Here is a 15,792-nt window from a genome sequence, read left to right as displayed (position 1 = left end):
GGCGGCTGAGAATGTTGATAGCAAATTCCGGTGAATCTTTCAACTGGGAAACCTGAACATTTTGTGAAAGTTATCTGAATTTTAGGTGTAATAAATTGAAAGACGTAAACTTACGATGATACAAATCAAAGAAGTAGAATATCTTTGACTCCACAATAGATGTGCTTTTATTCAAGACTATAATACATGTTTTGATCACATTGGCATGTGAAAGACAGATATTTTAGGCAATTGTTGAATACAAAAATACATTCAAGTAAATTAAGGACTAAATTATTTACCCCCTTATTAATGTGACAGACAATATATATTTTATATAGATAAAAAAACAACTAATATCAGAAATGATCATCTAATGCAGCTTTCAGTAAAAACTCAAGAGAATATCTCATGTTGTCTATTCTCTCTGAGAGACATGGTTAGGATCTAGGTGAGACCTAAATGGGACCCTATTCACATTGTAGTGCACTTCTTTTCACCAGGGCCCATACGGAGTAGTGCACTACTTTTTACCAGGGCCCATACGGAGTAGTGCACTACTTTTTACCAGGGCCCATACGGAGTAGTGCACTACTTTTTGCCAGGGCCCATACGGAGTAGTGCACTACTTTTGTCCATGTCCCACGGGAAGTGGTGCACTACTTTTGACCAGAGCCCATAAGGGTAGTGTACTATATAGGGAATAGGGTGGCATTTGGTACACAGGTGTGGTTAAGAGGTTAAAGATCTAGAGAGATACAAGATACAGATTATAAAAAAACAATATATGATAATCTCTTTACCAGTGTATGAATAAACACGCACCAAAACAACGGTTTTACATAACACATCCTTTTGAGTTGTAGTGCTAAAATCAAAGTTAGTCTGTGAACAAGCACTCCCTTCCTGTTGGCCCTATCCCTTGGATGTTTACAGATCTGCAGGAAGTCCCACAACTAAACCTCTTATACCTATCCTATCCTATAGGATAACCTATCCAGACAAGGGTTACGAAATTACAGTAGCTTTCCTAAAATTCCCAGGTTTTCCAGAAATCCTGGTTGGACAATTGCAGATGTCCTGCTTATTCCCTCCTGATTCCATGAATCTTCAAACAGGATTTCCTGATTCCATGAATCTCCAAACAGGATTTCCTGATTCCATGAATCTCCAACCAGGATTTCCTGATTCCATGAATCTTCAAACAGGATTTCCTGATTCCATGAATCTCCAAACAGGATTTCCTGATTCCATGAATCTCCAAACAGGATTTCCTGATTCCATGAATCTCCAAACAGGATTTCCTGATTCCATGAATCTCCAACCAGGATTTCCTGATTCCATGAATCTTCAAACAGGATTCCAAACAGGATTTCTGGAAAACCTGAACATTTTGTGAACGTTACAAAAATTGTACAACCCTAATCCAGACCCTTCAGATTTGTAAACATCAAAAGCTTAAGGGCAATGGGATCTGGGTAGGGAGCAATTAGGATGGTGTTGTCTCAAGTGTCCATCTTTACCCCTAACTCTAATCCCAACAACCTTCAACCCCAAGTCTAATCCTCACCATCCCACCCCCACCATCCCAAAGTGAGTCAAAAACAGGAAAAGAGTAGCAAAGAAGCCTCATACATTACATAGGTAGTAGTGCAAAGGCTGTATACAGTATGTATTCATGTATATTTAACTGAACCTCTCCTAATGAATGAGTTTCAACGAACCGTGAGGAAATGCAGTCCATTACATTCTGAAGACAAGAACATATGTGCAACTATGTTGCATGTACAGAATTAACTGTTTTTTTTGCCAGATGAGATGAATTCTCAATTTTTCTTTTAAAGACAGAGATCAATCAAGATAAATAGATACAGTATATAAACTCATTAAAACAATTGTATTTTATTTTAACCTTTAACAATATACTATTTCTACAGACATGGAGAAAGGCGTTTCACTCTTAACATGACAACTTGAAGCTTGACAAATGTATGTCCTAAAGCTTCACTTCACATAAGACTGTTCCCCACTATTACAGATAAGTGTTCCTCTAGACGTCTTATACACGTTTTAAAACGTTAAACCTACAGCGAATATAGCTTTGTCTCTAGTGGTTGTCTCTAGTGGTTGTCTCTAGTGGTTGTCTCTAGTGGTTGTCTCTAGTGCTTTGTCTCTAGTGGTTGTCTCTGGTGGTTGTCTCTAGTGGTTGTCTCTAGTGGTTGTCTCTAGTGGTTGTCTCTAGTGCTTGTCTCTAGTGCTTTGTCTCTAGTGGTTGTCTCTAGTGGTTGTCTCTAGTGGTTGTCTCTAGTGGTTGTCTCTAGTGCTTGTCTCTAGTGGTCTGTGCTTGTCTCTAGTGGTTGTCTCTAGTGGTTGTCTCTAGTGGTTGTCTCTAGTGGTTGTCTCTAGTGCTTTGTCTCTAGTGGTTGTCTCTAGTGCTTGTCTCTGGTGGTTGTCTCTAGTGGTTGTCTCTAGTGGTTGTCTCTAGTGGTTGTCTCTAGTGCTTGTCTCTAGTGCTTTGTCTCTAGTGGTTGTCTCTAGTGGTTGTCTCTAGTGGTTGTCTCTAGTGGTTGTCTCTAGTGGTTGTCTCTAGTGGTTGTCTCTAGTGCTTTGTCTCTAGTGCTTGTCTCTAGTGGTTGTCTCTAGTGGTTGTCTCTAGTGGTTGTCTCTAGTGGTTGTCTCTAGTGCTTGTCTCTAGTGCTTTGTCTCTAGTGCTTGTCTCTAGTGCTTTGTCTCTAGTGGTTGTCTCTGGTGGTTGTCTCTAGTGGTTGTCTCTAGTGGTTGTCTCTAGTGCTTGTCTCTAGTGCTTTGTCTCTAGTGGTTGTCTCTGGTGGTTGTCTCTAGTGGTTGTCTCTAGTGGTTGTCTCTAGTGGTTGTCTCTGGTGCTTGTCTCTAGTGGTTGTCTCTAGTGGTTGTCTCTAGTGCTTGTCTCTAGTGCTTGTCTCTAGTGGTTGTCTCTAGTGGTTGTCTCTAGTGGTTGTCTCTAGTGGTTGTCTCTAGTGCTTGTCTCTAGTGGTTGTCTCTAGTGGTTGTCTCTAGTGCTTGTCTCTAGTGGTTGTCTCTGGTGGTTGTCTCTAGTGGTTGTCTCTAGTGGTTGTCTCTAGTGGTTGTCTCTGGTGCTTGTCTCTAGTGGTTGTCTCTAGTGGTTGTCTCTAGTGCTTGTCTCTAGTGCTTGTCTCTAGTGGTTGTCTCTAGTGGTTGTCTCTAGTGCTTGTCTCTAGTGGTTGTCTCTAGTGGTTGTCTCTAGTGGTTGTCTCTAGTGCTTGTCTCTAGTGCTTTGTCTCTAGTGGTTGTCTCTAGTGGTTGTCTCTAGTGCTTGTCTCTAGTGCTTGTCTCTAGTGGTTGTCTCTAGTGCTTGTCTCTAGTGCTTGTCTCTAGTGGTTGTCTCTAGTGGTTGTCTCTAGTGGTTGTCTCTAGTGCTTGTCTCTAGTGGTTGTCTCTAGTGGTTGTCTCTAGTGGTTGTCTCTAGTGCTTGTCTCTAGTGCTTGTCTCTAGTGGTTGTCTCTAGTGGTTGTCTCTAGTGGTTGTCTCTAGTGCTTGTCTCTAGTGCTTGTCTCTAGTGGTTGTCTCTAGTGGTTGTCTTTAGTAGATATTTTTAAACTTTAAACCTACAGCTAATATAGCTTTGCTCCAGTGGTTGTCTCTGGTAGATCTTGTGCTTTTCCCCTGTGGTTGTTTTTTTCGTCTGAGGACTTACTCCTCTTCTTCATCACCTCTTCAGAGTCTCCACAGAGTCCTTCATCGCTGGCGGCCTGGAGGCTGTCGAAGGTCCCCTGTCTCTCCCCATTGGTCCTCAGGGTCTTCTCCTGCTTCCTCCTCCTCTTACACTGCTCCGTACAGCGGTCCAGGCAGCTGAACTTACATCTGGTGTCGGTGGTGCAGGCGTACATCCCCACGGGCACCGCCAGCACCATGGCGCACACGATCACGATAATATGGATGAGCTTCTCCCGTTGTTCCAGCTGACTGATGTCACTTCCTGTTACAAACACGATGCACTGGCCGGCGCGGGGCATCTGGTTCTTCAGCGTTACACACGCCTCGTATTTAGTAACCGGTAGGAGGTCGTTGACCGAATAGGTGTTGATGCCCGGCCCGATGTATATCAACTCCTTTTTGTCAGAGTGGTATTTCCCCAAGTGGATGGTGAACCAGGTCTCTGCAGGGTTGTCCGTCGCCGCGTACCACTCCAGAGTGATGCCGTAGACCGTCTGCTTGGAGATGCGGATGTCAATGTAGACGTTCCCATCGGCTGAGGCCAGGGGGAACGGGGGACGAGACATGGCGGCACCGACGGAGGAGGAGGAGGCGTTGAAAGACTTGATGTTGACCAGGACACTGACGGAGGAGTTGCCGATGAAGTTGTTGGCGAAGCAGGTGTAAGCGCCTCGGTCCGCCAGGTGAAGGGATGGGATGACCAGCTGAGATCTGATGGTCTCATCGTCCACACGGGTCTCTGAGACTGGAGAGAAAGGAGAATTATGTTACAACTTAATCAACAAGGGTGGATAAAAATCACCATATTGTACATGGATAATATGCAGTACTGTTTATGTTATTTGTAGGCATTATTGTTGAGTTTGCCTACAAGAAAGGCAGTGTCATTCACTGTTTAACGCAAGCTATAAACACCAATAACCAACCAAGCCCTGTTTCAATCTATAAACACCAATAACCAACCAAGCCCTGTTTCAATCTATAAACACCAATAACCAACCTGTTTCAATCTATAAACACCAATAGCCAACCTGTTTCAATCTATAAACATCAATAACCAACCAAGCCCTGTTTCAATCTATAAACACCAATAACCAACCAAGCCCTGTTTCAATCTATAAACACCAATAGTCTACCTGTTTTAATCTATAAACACCAATAGTCTACCTGTTTTAATCTATAAACACCAATAACCAACCTGTTTCAATCTATAAACACCAATAGCCAACCTGTTTCAATCTATAAACATCAATAACCAACCAAGCCCTGTTTCAATCTATAAACATCAATAACCAACCAAGCCCTGTTTCAATCTATAAACACCAATAACCAACCAAGCCCTGTTTCAATCTATAAACACCAATAACCAACCTGTTTCAATCTATAAACACCAATAACCAATCAAGCCCTGTTTTAATCTATAAACACCAATAACCAACCTGTTTTAATCTATAAACACCAATAACCAATCAAGCCCTGTTTCAATCTATAAACACCAATAACCAACCTGTTTCAATCTATAAACACCAATAGCCAACCTGTTTCAATCTATAAACATCAATAACCAACCAAGCCCTGTTTCAATCTATAAACACCAATAACCAACCTGTTTCAATCTATAAACACCAATAGCCAACCTGTTTCAATCTATAAACATCAATAACCAACCAAGCCCTGTTTCAATCTATAAACATCAATAACCAACCAAGCCCTGTTTCAATCTATAAACATCAATAACCAACCAAGCCCTGTTTCAATCTATAAACACCAATAACCAACCAAGCCCTGTTTCAATCTATAAACACCAATAGCCAACCTGTTTCAATCTATAAACACCAATAGTCTACCTGTTTCAATCTATAAACACCAATAGTCTACCTGTTTTAATCTATAAACACCAATAACCAACCTGTTTCAATCTATAAACACCAATAGTCTACCTGTTTCAATCTATAAACATCAATAACCAACCAAGCCCTGTTTCAATCTATAAACACCAATAACCAACCAAGCCCTGTTTCAATCTATAAACACCAATAACCAACCAAGCCCTGTTTTAATCTATAAACACCAATAACCAACCTGTTTCAATCTATAAACACCAATAACCAACCAACCTGTTTCAATCTATAAACACCAATAGTCTACCTGTTTTAATCTATAAACACCAATAACCAACCTGTTTCAATCTATAAACATCAATAACCAACCAAGCCCTGTTTCAATCTATAAACACCAATAGTCTACCTGTTTCAATCTATAAACATCAATAACCAACCAAGCCCTGTTTCAATCTATAAACATCAATAACCAACCAAGCCCTGTTTCAATCTATAAACACCAATAGTCTACCTGTTTCAATCTATAAACATCAATAACCAACCAAGCCCTGTTTCAATCTATAAACACCAATAGTCTACCTGTTTCAATCTATAAACACCAATAGTCTACCTGTTTCAATCTATAAACACCAATAGTCTACCTGTTTCAATCTATAAACACCAATAGTCTACCTGTTTCAATCTATAAACACCAATAACCAACCAAGCCCTGTTTTAATCTATAAACACCAATAGTCTACCTGTTTCAATCTATAAACACCAATAACCAACCAAGCCCTGTTTTAATCTATAAACATCAATAGCCAACCAAGCCCTGTTTCAATCTATAAACATCAATAGCCTACCTGTTTCAATCTATAAACATCAATAACCAACCAAGCCCTGTTTCAATCTATAAACATCAATAGTCTACCTGTTTCAATCTATAAACATCAATAGTCTACCTGTTTCAATCTATAAACATCAATAGCCAACCTGTTTCAATCTATAAACATCAATAACCAACCAAGCCCTGTTTCAATCTATAAACATCAATAGTCTACCTGTTTCAATCTATAAACATCAATAGTCTACCTGTTTCAATCTATAAACATCAATAACCAACCAAGCCCTGTTTCAATCTATAAACACCAATAGTCTACCTGTTTCAATCTATAAACATCAATAGTCTACCTGTTTCAATCTATAAACATCAATAACCAACCAAGCCCTGTTTCAATCTATAAACACCAATAACCAACCAAGCCCTGTTTCAATCTATAAACATCAATAGTCTACCTGTTTCAATCTATAAACATCAATAGTCTACCTGTTTCAATCTATAAACATCAATATAAACTATAAACATCAATAACCAACCAAGCCCTGTTTCAATCTATAAACATCAATAGTCTACCTGTTTCAATCTATAAACATCAATAGTCTACCTGTTTCAATCTATAAACATCAATAACCAACCAAGCCCTGTTTCAATCTATAAACACCAATAGTCTACCTGTTTTAATCTATAAACATCAATAGTCTACCTGTTTCAATCTATAAACATCAATAACCAACCAAGCCCTGTTTCAATCTATAAACACCAATAACCAACCAAGCCCTGTTTCAATCTATAAACACCAATAACCAACCAAGCCCTGTTTCAATCTATAAACACCAATAGTGTACCTGTTTTAATCTATAAACACCAATAGTCTACCTGTTTCAATCTATAAACACCAATAGGCAAATGAATGTATGAAATACACATGCTTTAGCCTACTTGGCTTAAGTCCTGTCATCAAAGTGGTGTAGTTATGAGTGACTGACATGTGATATCAGTCACTGGTAAATAAGCTACCGCAGCAAAGTCACGGCAATCTAATAGATGGCAGTTTAGAAATTGAAATTAAATAAAACCTTACCAGTAAATCCCCGTATAATCTTCAGGCTGTATGACCAGTGGATGGCGGGGTCAGGCCTGGCTTTGACTAAGCACCGGAGGGTTACCTTGTCCCCCAGTGACACCGTCATGTTGCTTTCTGAGGCTGAGGCCTCCGGCTTCATGCATGTTTTCAAACCGACTTCGTGGAAGAACTTTCCCGCTCTGGAACTGGGGCCCGTGCACATCAGGTACGAGTTCATCAGAATTAGAGGCGGACTAACGGTTTTGATAAACTCTACAAAACCTTTGAGGCGGCAGTCACACAGCCAAGGGTTGTCGTGCAGCGCTAAAACAACGTTGGCCTCTCCACTGCTGGGCTCTGTACCTCCTTTTCTCTCCTGAGTGTTGAGGAGAGGCCAGTTGAGGAAGACATCCCTGGATATGACAGTAAGCTGATTGAAGGATAAGTCTAAATAGGTCAGGCCTGGAAGTTGTCTCAGGGCAGATTCCGGGAGCACGTCTAGTCGGTTATGTTTCAGGTCCAAAATCTTCAGGTTCGGCGTATCCTGGAACGCTGTCCATGGGACTGAACGCAGCTTGTTCCCCTGTAGCCGTAGTTCGGTTAGATTCGTCAGCCCCTCCAGACTCTTGATGTTCATTAGGGTGATGTCGTTGAAATTCAACCATAGAGACACCAAGGCACTAACTTTAGAGAAGGAGCCGCGGGGTAATTCGGTCAGATGAGAATTCTCTATTCGAATTTTACTGAAATCATTTGGAACATTGTCTGGGATTCGCCCCATGGCTGTTTCCATGCAAAGTAGGGATCTAAAATGAAACAAAAACATGTTGGGTTATGTAGGTACGGTTAGAGTTATAATTTAATGTTTAAATGAAATAAAGAAAAGTAGGTTATTTGTGTTCTCTTAGAGTAAGTTATCTCTCCACATTGTGCATTGTTAAAACAAGTTCTGAAAAACACCGTTGAGTTTAGTAATAGGCTAAAGTCGATCAGTCAATAGGTCGACTGCATAACGTACTGACACGGTAAAGAAACTCCGTACAAAACAAGTTAGCCTACAAAATCATTGACAACAAACAATTTACCTCCCCAAGTTGTCATTTGTGCAAGAGCAGCCGGGTAAACAAGAAGTTGATCCAGGAGTAACTCGGCAGAATAGCAAAGCTATAGTTAAAACTGAATACAAGGTGGCGGCCATATTCCTTTAACAGAAACGCATGTGAAGCATTTGAGCAGGGCATCTCCACCGGGACGGACCGTATAGGTAAAGCTATTACTTTAATCTTCCTAGTGACGCAATTTCTTAAGACCCCAAAGGACATGATAAACACACCGGAGGTTTGTATTTTTAGCAATGAGCCTCATTGACTGACTGTCTATATGTGCCTCTACTAAACATATGTTCACTAATCCTTATTAATTAATGGGAAGGTTTTCAGGAATAATACGCCTTGATATTGAATATGTGACCTGACCCCAAAAAATATAAATAGATTATCAGGGAGCATAATACGCAATCTATATATTTGTCTTACTTACAAACCAGCTGAGAAAATGGCACCATATACCCAACGTCTATTATTTGTGTACTGCGTGAAACAAAAGATCACAAAAAAACACAAAGAGCTCGCAGTGCCTTTTTAATTGAGGAATGTTGGAAGAGGTCTTCAGACATACATAGTCTGCAGATGTTAGTGTACAAAGTAAAGGACTACAGTGACCATGACACAAACAAACACTGGTCTAAGGTACTTAAGTAAAAATACTGGAAAGTACTACTTAAGTTGTTTTTTGGGGTATTTGTACAGATGATAGTGTACAAAGTAAAGGACTACAGTGACCATGACAAGGAAACAAGTTGTACACCAAACAAACACTGGTCTAAGGTACTTAAGTAAAAATACTGGAAAGTACTACTTAAATCGTTTTTTGAGGTATTTGTACTTTACTATTTATATGTTTTGTCAGCGTTTACTTTTACTGCACTACATTCCCAAGGAATGATGTGCTTTTTACTGCATACATTTTCCCCGACATCCAAAAAGTACTCATTACATTTTGAATGCTTAGCAGGACAGGAAAATGGTCTAATTCACACACTTATCAAGAGAACATTTCTGATCATCCCTACTGCCTCTGATCTGGCGGACTCACTAAACACATACTTCGCATGTAAATGATGTCTGAGTGTTGGACTGTGCCCCTGGCTATCTGTAAATAAAATGGCGCCATCTGGTTTGCTTAATATAAGGAATTTGAAATTATTAATACTTGTACTTTTGCTTTTGATACTTAAGTATATTTAAAACCAAATACTTTTAGACTTTTACTCAAGTAGTATTTTACTAGGTCACTTTTACTTGAGTAAAAGGTATCTATACTTTTACTCAGGTATGACAATTGGGTATTTTTTCCAACACCGCACAGAAAACATATCACGTGGCACTATCCATGGTGCTGATCGCAACCAATTATTTATATAATACATTAGATGACTGACAGGGGGCGCTGTTTTGAAGCCACTGAGCTTAAACAGACGGATTTTGATGTGGATTTGTGTATTATGCTAATTAGATGTCCGTGCTAGATATCGACTCTAGGGGGTTAAAGTATAGTTTTTAAGAGAGTACCAATATCACTGTCCCCACTACAGCAAAAAAAAAAGATTAAATACATTTGCTCCCGAGTGGCGCAGAGGTCTAAGGCACTGCATCTCAGTGCAAGAGGCGTCACTGCAGACACCCTGTTTTGAAACCAGGCTGTATCACATCCGGCTGTTATTGGGAGTCCCATAGGGTGGGGCACAATTGGCCCAGCGTTGTCCTGGTTTGGCTGGGGGAGACGGTCATTGTAAATAAGAATTTGTTTTTAACTGACTTGCCTAGTTAAATAAAGGTAAAATCCATATATATATATATATATATATATATATATATATATATATATATATATATATATATATATATATATATATCAACAATTGTCCTTGAAATATTTCATTTAAATACTGAAGAATTCTATTACAGTTTTTTTACAATCACTTTGGCACTAATTTCGGAACCTTGATGTCATTTTTCAAAACTCCAGACACAAAACTCACAACCAATGATCAAAATGCAAATTTTTCAAAACTCTAACACTAACACTTTTTCCACGGTGTTGTACGTTAAGAGATGCCCTTCTGCACACCACTGTTTAAAACAGCTGTTATTTGAGCATGTGTGGCCTTTCCGTTAGCTTGAATGAGTCTGGACATTGTCCTCTGACCTCTCTCATTAACAAGGTGTTTTTGACCACAGAACTGCCGCTCACTGAAAGTAAACTCTAGAGACTGTAGTGCGTAAAAATCCCAGGAAGGCAGCTGTTTCTGAGATGCTGGAATCACCATGTGTGGCATCAACAATCATACCACAGTCAAAGTATCTTAGATTACGCATCTTGCCCGTTCTAATGTTAGGTCGAACAACAACTAAAGCTCTCTACTCTATACACTCTATATATTGAGTTGCAGGCAGCCACATGATTCGTTGTTCTAATGTAACCTTCTTTGATGGGCTAAATAAGGTCTAGAGCTGATGGCTTGACCTATGTCATTGTGTGGGATAATGTCAGGTTCCACCATGCTCAAATGGTGCAAGCCTGGTTTCAGGCCCATCCACAATTTACCACCCTGTACTTACCCCCATACTCTCCTTTCCTAAAACCTGATTGAGGATTTTTTCTCCACATGGAGGTGGAAGGTATATTGTAGGCGCCCTCACGAACAAGCCACCCTTCTCTGGGCCATGGATGATGCATGCAATGACCTCACGGCAGACCACCAGTGTCAGGCCTGGATTCGCCCGAAGATCCTTCCCAAGATGTTTGGCTAATGAAAACATCCATTGTGATGTGGATGAGAACCTGTGGCCAAATCCTCAAGAGAGGGTTGATGGAAATGTAGAAGTACAGTAATCAATCCTTTGTTTAGCTTTTTACAGTAAGCCAGGTGAGGAACACTGCAGTGATGTTTTACAGTAAGCCAGGTGAGGAACACTGCAGTGATGTTTTACAGTAAGCCAGGTGAGGAACACTGCAGTGATGTTTTACAGTAAGCCAGGTGAGGAACACTGCAGGGATGTTTTACAGTAAGCCAGGTGAGGAACACTGCAGTGATGTTTTACAGTAAGCCAGGTGAGGAACACTGCAGTGATGTTTTACAGTAAGCCAGGTGAGGAACACTGCAGTGATGTTTTACAGTAAGCCAGGTGAGGAACACTGCAGTGATGTTTTACAGTAAGCCAGGTGAGGAACACTGCAGTGATGTTTTACAGTAAGCCAGGTGAGGAACACTGCAGTGATGTTTTACAGTAAGCCATGTGAGGAACACTGCAGTGATGTTTTACAGTAAGCCAGGTGAGGAACACTGCAGTGAACAGTAAGCCAGGTGAGGAACACTGCAGTGATGTTTTACAGTAAGCCAGGTGAGGAACACTGCAGTGATGTTTTACAGTAAGCCATGTGAGGAACACTGCAGTGATGTTTTACAGTAAGCCAGGTGAGGAACACTGCAGTTGATGTTTTACTGCAGTTTTTTTTTTTTTGGTGTTTACTTTTTTTTGTAGCTAATTATTTTTGCTTTGATTCAAAGAAATCTATGAGTGATTTTATTGTATTTCATCAATAAATGTCATATTTTGTTCAATGATTCCACCGTGTCTGTAGTATTCTCTTTACTAGTCCTTTTACAGTGATGTATTTACGTGTAGAATCATAAAACACGGGACGAGATGTTAAAAACTGTCCATTGTGCCAATAGATGGAATGCACTCGCATGAGATTTGCCGTGATGTTGACAGAGTGGCATGGGAGGTTTATTTCTTAGACTGGGGTAAGATGTCAATTTTTGGGACACATCCTCAGTAGTGTGCCTTCGAATCAGTGGGTGTTTCGGCCTTTAAATCACTAAACACCCTCATCAAAGGTGGCCAGCTAAAGGGTGATCAAGCCTTAGCTTGTGTCCCATGCCCAATTAAGATGTCCCACAGGACTGTGCAAGGCAGGGGCGTCCTCTTCCCTGAGCCAGCCATACAGCTGACCGCATACCTCATATGCCCTCCTCAAGTTGGAGGGATCTGAATTGAGTTCTCAGGTGGGGGTGAGGGGTCATGAAGTTATAGCCCAGCAAGGGTCCTTCCGTTTGATCCAGATCCACTGGCTGCCTCTTTCAGCTGCTTGAGAAACTGCTCTGACGGTCTGCCGCAGAGCCTGTCCATGGATTCCAAGTTCTTTCAGCAACCTGATGATGGAAGAAGCCACGAATCCTCTGCATCCCACTTCAACTGGCCAGACTTTTGCATTCCAGCCACGCTGAGTTGCGTCTGCTGCCAACTCTGTGTAACGCAGTTTCTTACGCTCGTAGGCCTCTTCAACAGAGTTTTCCCACGGGACTGTGAGCTCTATGATGTACACAGCCTTTCGTGAAGGGGACCAGAGTACCATGTCTGGCCTAAGGTTGGTAGAAGCAATCTCAGGTGGAAAATGAGTTGCTGGCCAATATCGACAAGCATCTTCCAGTCCCGGGCCATGGCTAGGTGTCCAGTTTCTGGCTTTGTAGGAGGATACTTGGGCCTTTTCTGTCCCTCCCGGATGAATGTTGTTGTTTTGACGGGATTGCTTGTTTTTGGAGGTAATGAATTGGTTGCACTCCTCTTGGTCTCAAGTGCTGCAGCCAGGCTCTTGAGGACCTGATTGTGCCTCCAGGTGTAGCGGCCTTGTGAGAGGCTGGTCTTGCAACCTGTCATTATATGCCTGAGAGTCGCTGGAGCTGGGCAGAGGGGGCAGGTCGAGTCCTCGCCATACCATTGATGTAGATTTTTTGGTGATGGAAGCACATCATAAACAGCTCTTATGATGAAGCTGATGTTGCTTGCCTCCATTTGCCAAAGCTCACTCCAGTTGATCTTTCTCCTCTCCAGGCCTTCCCACCGCGTCCATTGCCCTTGTTTAGCAAGAGAGACAGCCTTTGCACTTCTTGCAGTCTCCTCCTGTCTGCGCACCTCCTCGACCACCAGCTTCCTGCGTTCAGATGTTGTTGCCTTATGGAACGTTGGTTTGCTTGCTGCCAGGCCAAAGCCTCCTCTTCCATGCTGGATATTCCCCACAATGTCTTGGTGTCTCAGGGCTGATGTTGCTTGCTGCACAGCCTTGGATGATGTCCATTTCCGTCCAGTTTGTAGGGGAGGTGCAGCCTTGCTAATGGTCTGGTCTTTGGAGTCCTTCAATGTCATCTGAAGTCTTACTTTAGAGCACTTGTACTCCTCCGTTAGACTTGTAAGAGGTAGTTCAAGGACCCCTTTGCCATAGAGGCCGATGTTACTCAGGCATCGTGGGACACCCAGCCATTTCTTCACGTATGAGGTAATGGTTCGCTCCATCTTCTCCACTGTTGTTATTGGGACCTCATAGACGGTGAGTGGCCACATTACCCGGGGGAGAAGTCCAAACTGTAGGCACCAGAGCTTGAGCCTCCCAGGCAGTAGGGTCTTGTTGATGTTCTCAAGACCGTCGGCGATGTCCTGCCTTACTTGCTGCACTTGATCTTTATCCCGGAGGCTTTCGTTGTACCATCTACCCAGGCTCTTGATGGGTTGCTCAGACACCGTTGGTATCGGGTCATCTCCAATGCAGAACCTCACATCTTTAAGCTGTCCCTTGACTATGGAGATGCTTTGAGATTTGCTTGGGTTGATTTTCATCCGTGCCCACTTGATGTTATCCTGCAGTTTTGCAAGTAGCCGCCTGGTGCATGCTGCAGTGGTGGTCAGTGTAGTCATGTCATCCATGTATGCTCGGATAGGTGGGAGACGGAGCCCTTCCTTAGTTCTCTCACCGCCGACCACCCATCTCGATGCCCTGATGATGACTTCCATGGCCATAGTGAAGGCCAGAGGAGAAATTGTACAGCCTGCCATTATGCCTACTTCCAAGCGCTGCCATGTTGTTGTGAAGTCAGGTGTTGTGAAACACAATTGCAGGTCTTGGAAATAGGCCTTTACCAGTGTAGTGATGGGTTCTGGTATGTGGAAAATGTTGAAGGATTCCCAGAGGAGTTCATGGGGAACTGAGCCAAAGGCATTGGCCAAGTTGAGGAAGATGACATAGAGGTCTCTCTTGTCCTTCTTAGCTGTTTGGATCTGGTGCCAAATCATACTAGTATGTTCCAGGCAACCAGAGAAACCAGGAATGCCTGCTTTCTGTACAGATGTATCAATGTACTTGTTCCTTTCCAGATAAGTGGACAGCCTCTGTGCTATTATACTGAAAAGATCTTCCCTTCGACGTTGAGAAGGGAGATTGGTCGGAATTGACTGATGTCTGTCGCATCCTTCTCTTTCGGGATTAGCACACCACCAGCCCTTCGCCATGCCTTTGGTATTATTTCCTTCTGCCACACTATCCTCATGAGCCTCCAAAGAAAGCGTAGAACATCCGGGGCGTTCTTGTAGAGCTTGTATGGTACTCCATTAGCCCAGGAGCCGAGGCCGCTCTTGCTCTTCGGACAACGTTCTCTACTTCCCTCCATTTTGGAGGGTCAGTGTCCAGATTGAATTCTGGTGGTTGAATAGGTGGGATATCATGTGAGATGATTATCTGCTCATGCCTTTTCATGTCCTGGTGGACCTTTTCCAGATGTTCTTCCAGTTCAGGCTTTGTAGTTTTTAGGATTCCGCACTTTTCCTTTGCGAAGAGATCTTTGACAAACTTAAAGGGGTTTTTATAGAATCGTGTTCTTGAGTGTTCCTTCTTCCTACGAAGTTTCCTTAAGTTTTCCGCTCTTCGCAAGGTTGCCAGACGACATTTAATGTCTGCTTGGAGTAGCATGAGACCTTCTCTCTGCATCAGAGGCCTTCTTCCACTGCTTCCTCAGCTGCCTTCTCTCTCTGACAAGTATCTCGATCTCCTGCTGTCTCCTAGATTTGGCTGGCGCGGAGGTGTCTTGCCACTTCTCCTTTTTCGTTTACGCCAAAGCGCTCTTCTCCGTAGTGGTAGATAATGTCTCCCATCCTTTCAAGCTTTTTCTCTGCTGTTCCTACCTGTTGTTCCAAGATTTTTGTCAGGTCGTTGTTGATTGTTTCCCACTCTCTCTTTCAACGGCTTTGGGCCACTTCACACTCGGTCTGTGCCCTTTGATCTTTTCCTCTTTTTAGAGGTCTCTGTGGTTGGGTCAGTTCATCCACCGGCATTTCTGTGCTTGTGTTATCCTCCTCAGTTACAGGGGTGCTGATGCTCTGCGAACTTTGGTTTGCGTCCTGTCGCTGTGCTTCATTCGACTGATTTGACTGGCTGCTTCGTAAGAAGTACTGGTCAATGCGAGGTCCCTGTCTCTGCTT

General features: G+C 42.3%; 1 protein-coding gene across 1 annotated transcript; it reads right to left on the bottom strand.

The window, feature by feature from the left end:
* Window positions 1-2,322: 2,322 nt before the first annotated feature.
* On the bottom strand, window positions 2,323-8,656 carry lrit2 (leucine-rich repeat, immunoglobulin-like and transmembrane domains 2). Its single transcript, XM_035756319.2, has 3 exons — window positions 8,506-8,656; window positions 7,439-8,226; window positions 2,323-4,438 (listed from the first exon to the last, which is right to left on the bottom strand). Exons 1-3 carry the CDS (start codon window positions 8,616-8,618, stop codon window positions 3,591-3,593), a joined length of 1,749 nt encoding a protein of 582 aa, XP_035612212.1. The 5' UTR covers window positions 8,619-8,656; the 3' UTR covers window positions 2,323-3,590.
* Window positions 8,657-15,792: the final 7,136 nt, after the last annotated feature.

This window comes from Oncorhynchus keta, chromosome 3 (genome assembly GCF_023373465.1).
Source record: "Oncorhynchus keta strain PuntledgeMale-10-30-2019 chromosome 3, Oket_V2, whole genome shotgun sequence".
NCBI classification, from domain to species: domain Eukaryota; kingdom Metazoa; phylum Chordata; class Actinopteri; order Salmoniformes; family Salmonidae; genus Oncorhynchus; species Oncorhynchus keta.
The sequence above is the reverse complement of the archived record's forward strand: the minus strand, read 5'-3'. Positions and strand labels throughout refer to the sequence as shown.

What these genes read in the sequence shown, in the direction of transcription:
- lrit2 (XM_035756319.2), bottom strand. Translation starts at nt 8,618, where the DNA reads ATGGCCGCCACCTTGTATTCAGTTTTAACTATAGCTTTGCTATTCTGC. An exon ending in ACAAATGACAACTTGGGGAG is followed by an intron (nt 8,227 to 8,505) that starts GTAAATTGTTTG and finishes GTTTCATTTTAG; the next exon opens with ATCCCTACTTTGCATGGAAA. An exon ending in GATTATACGGGGATTTACTG is followed by an intron (nt 4,439 to 7,438) that starts GTAAGGTTTTAT and finishes CTTTCTCTCCAG; the next exon opens with TCTCAGAGACCCGTGTGGAC.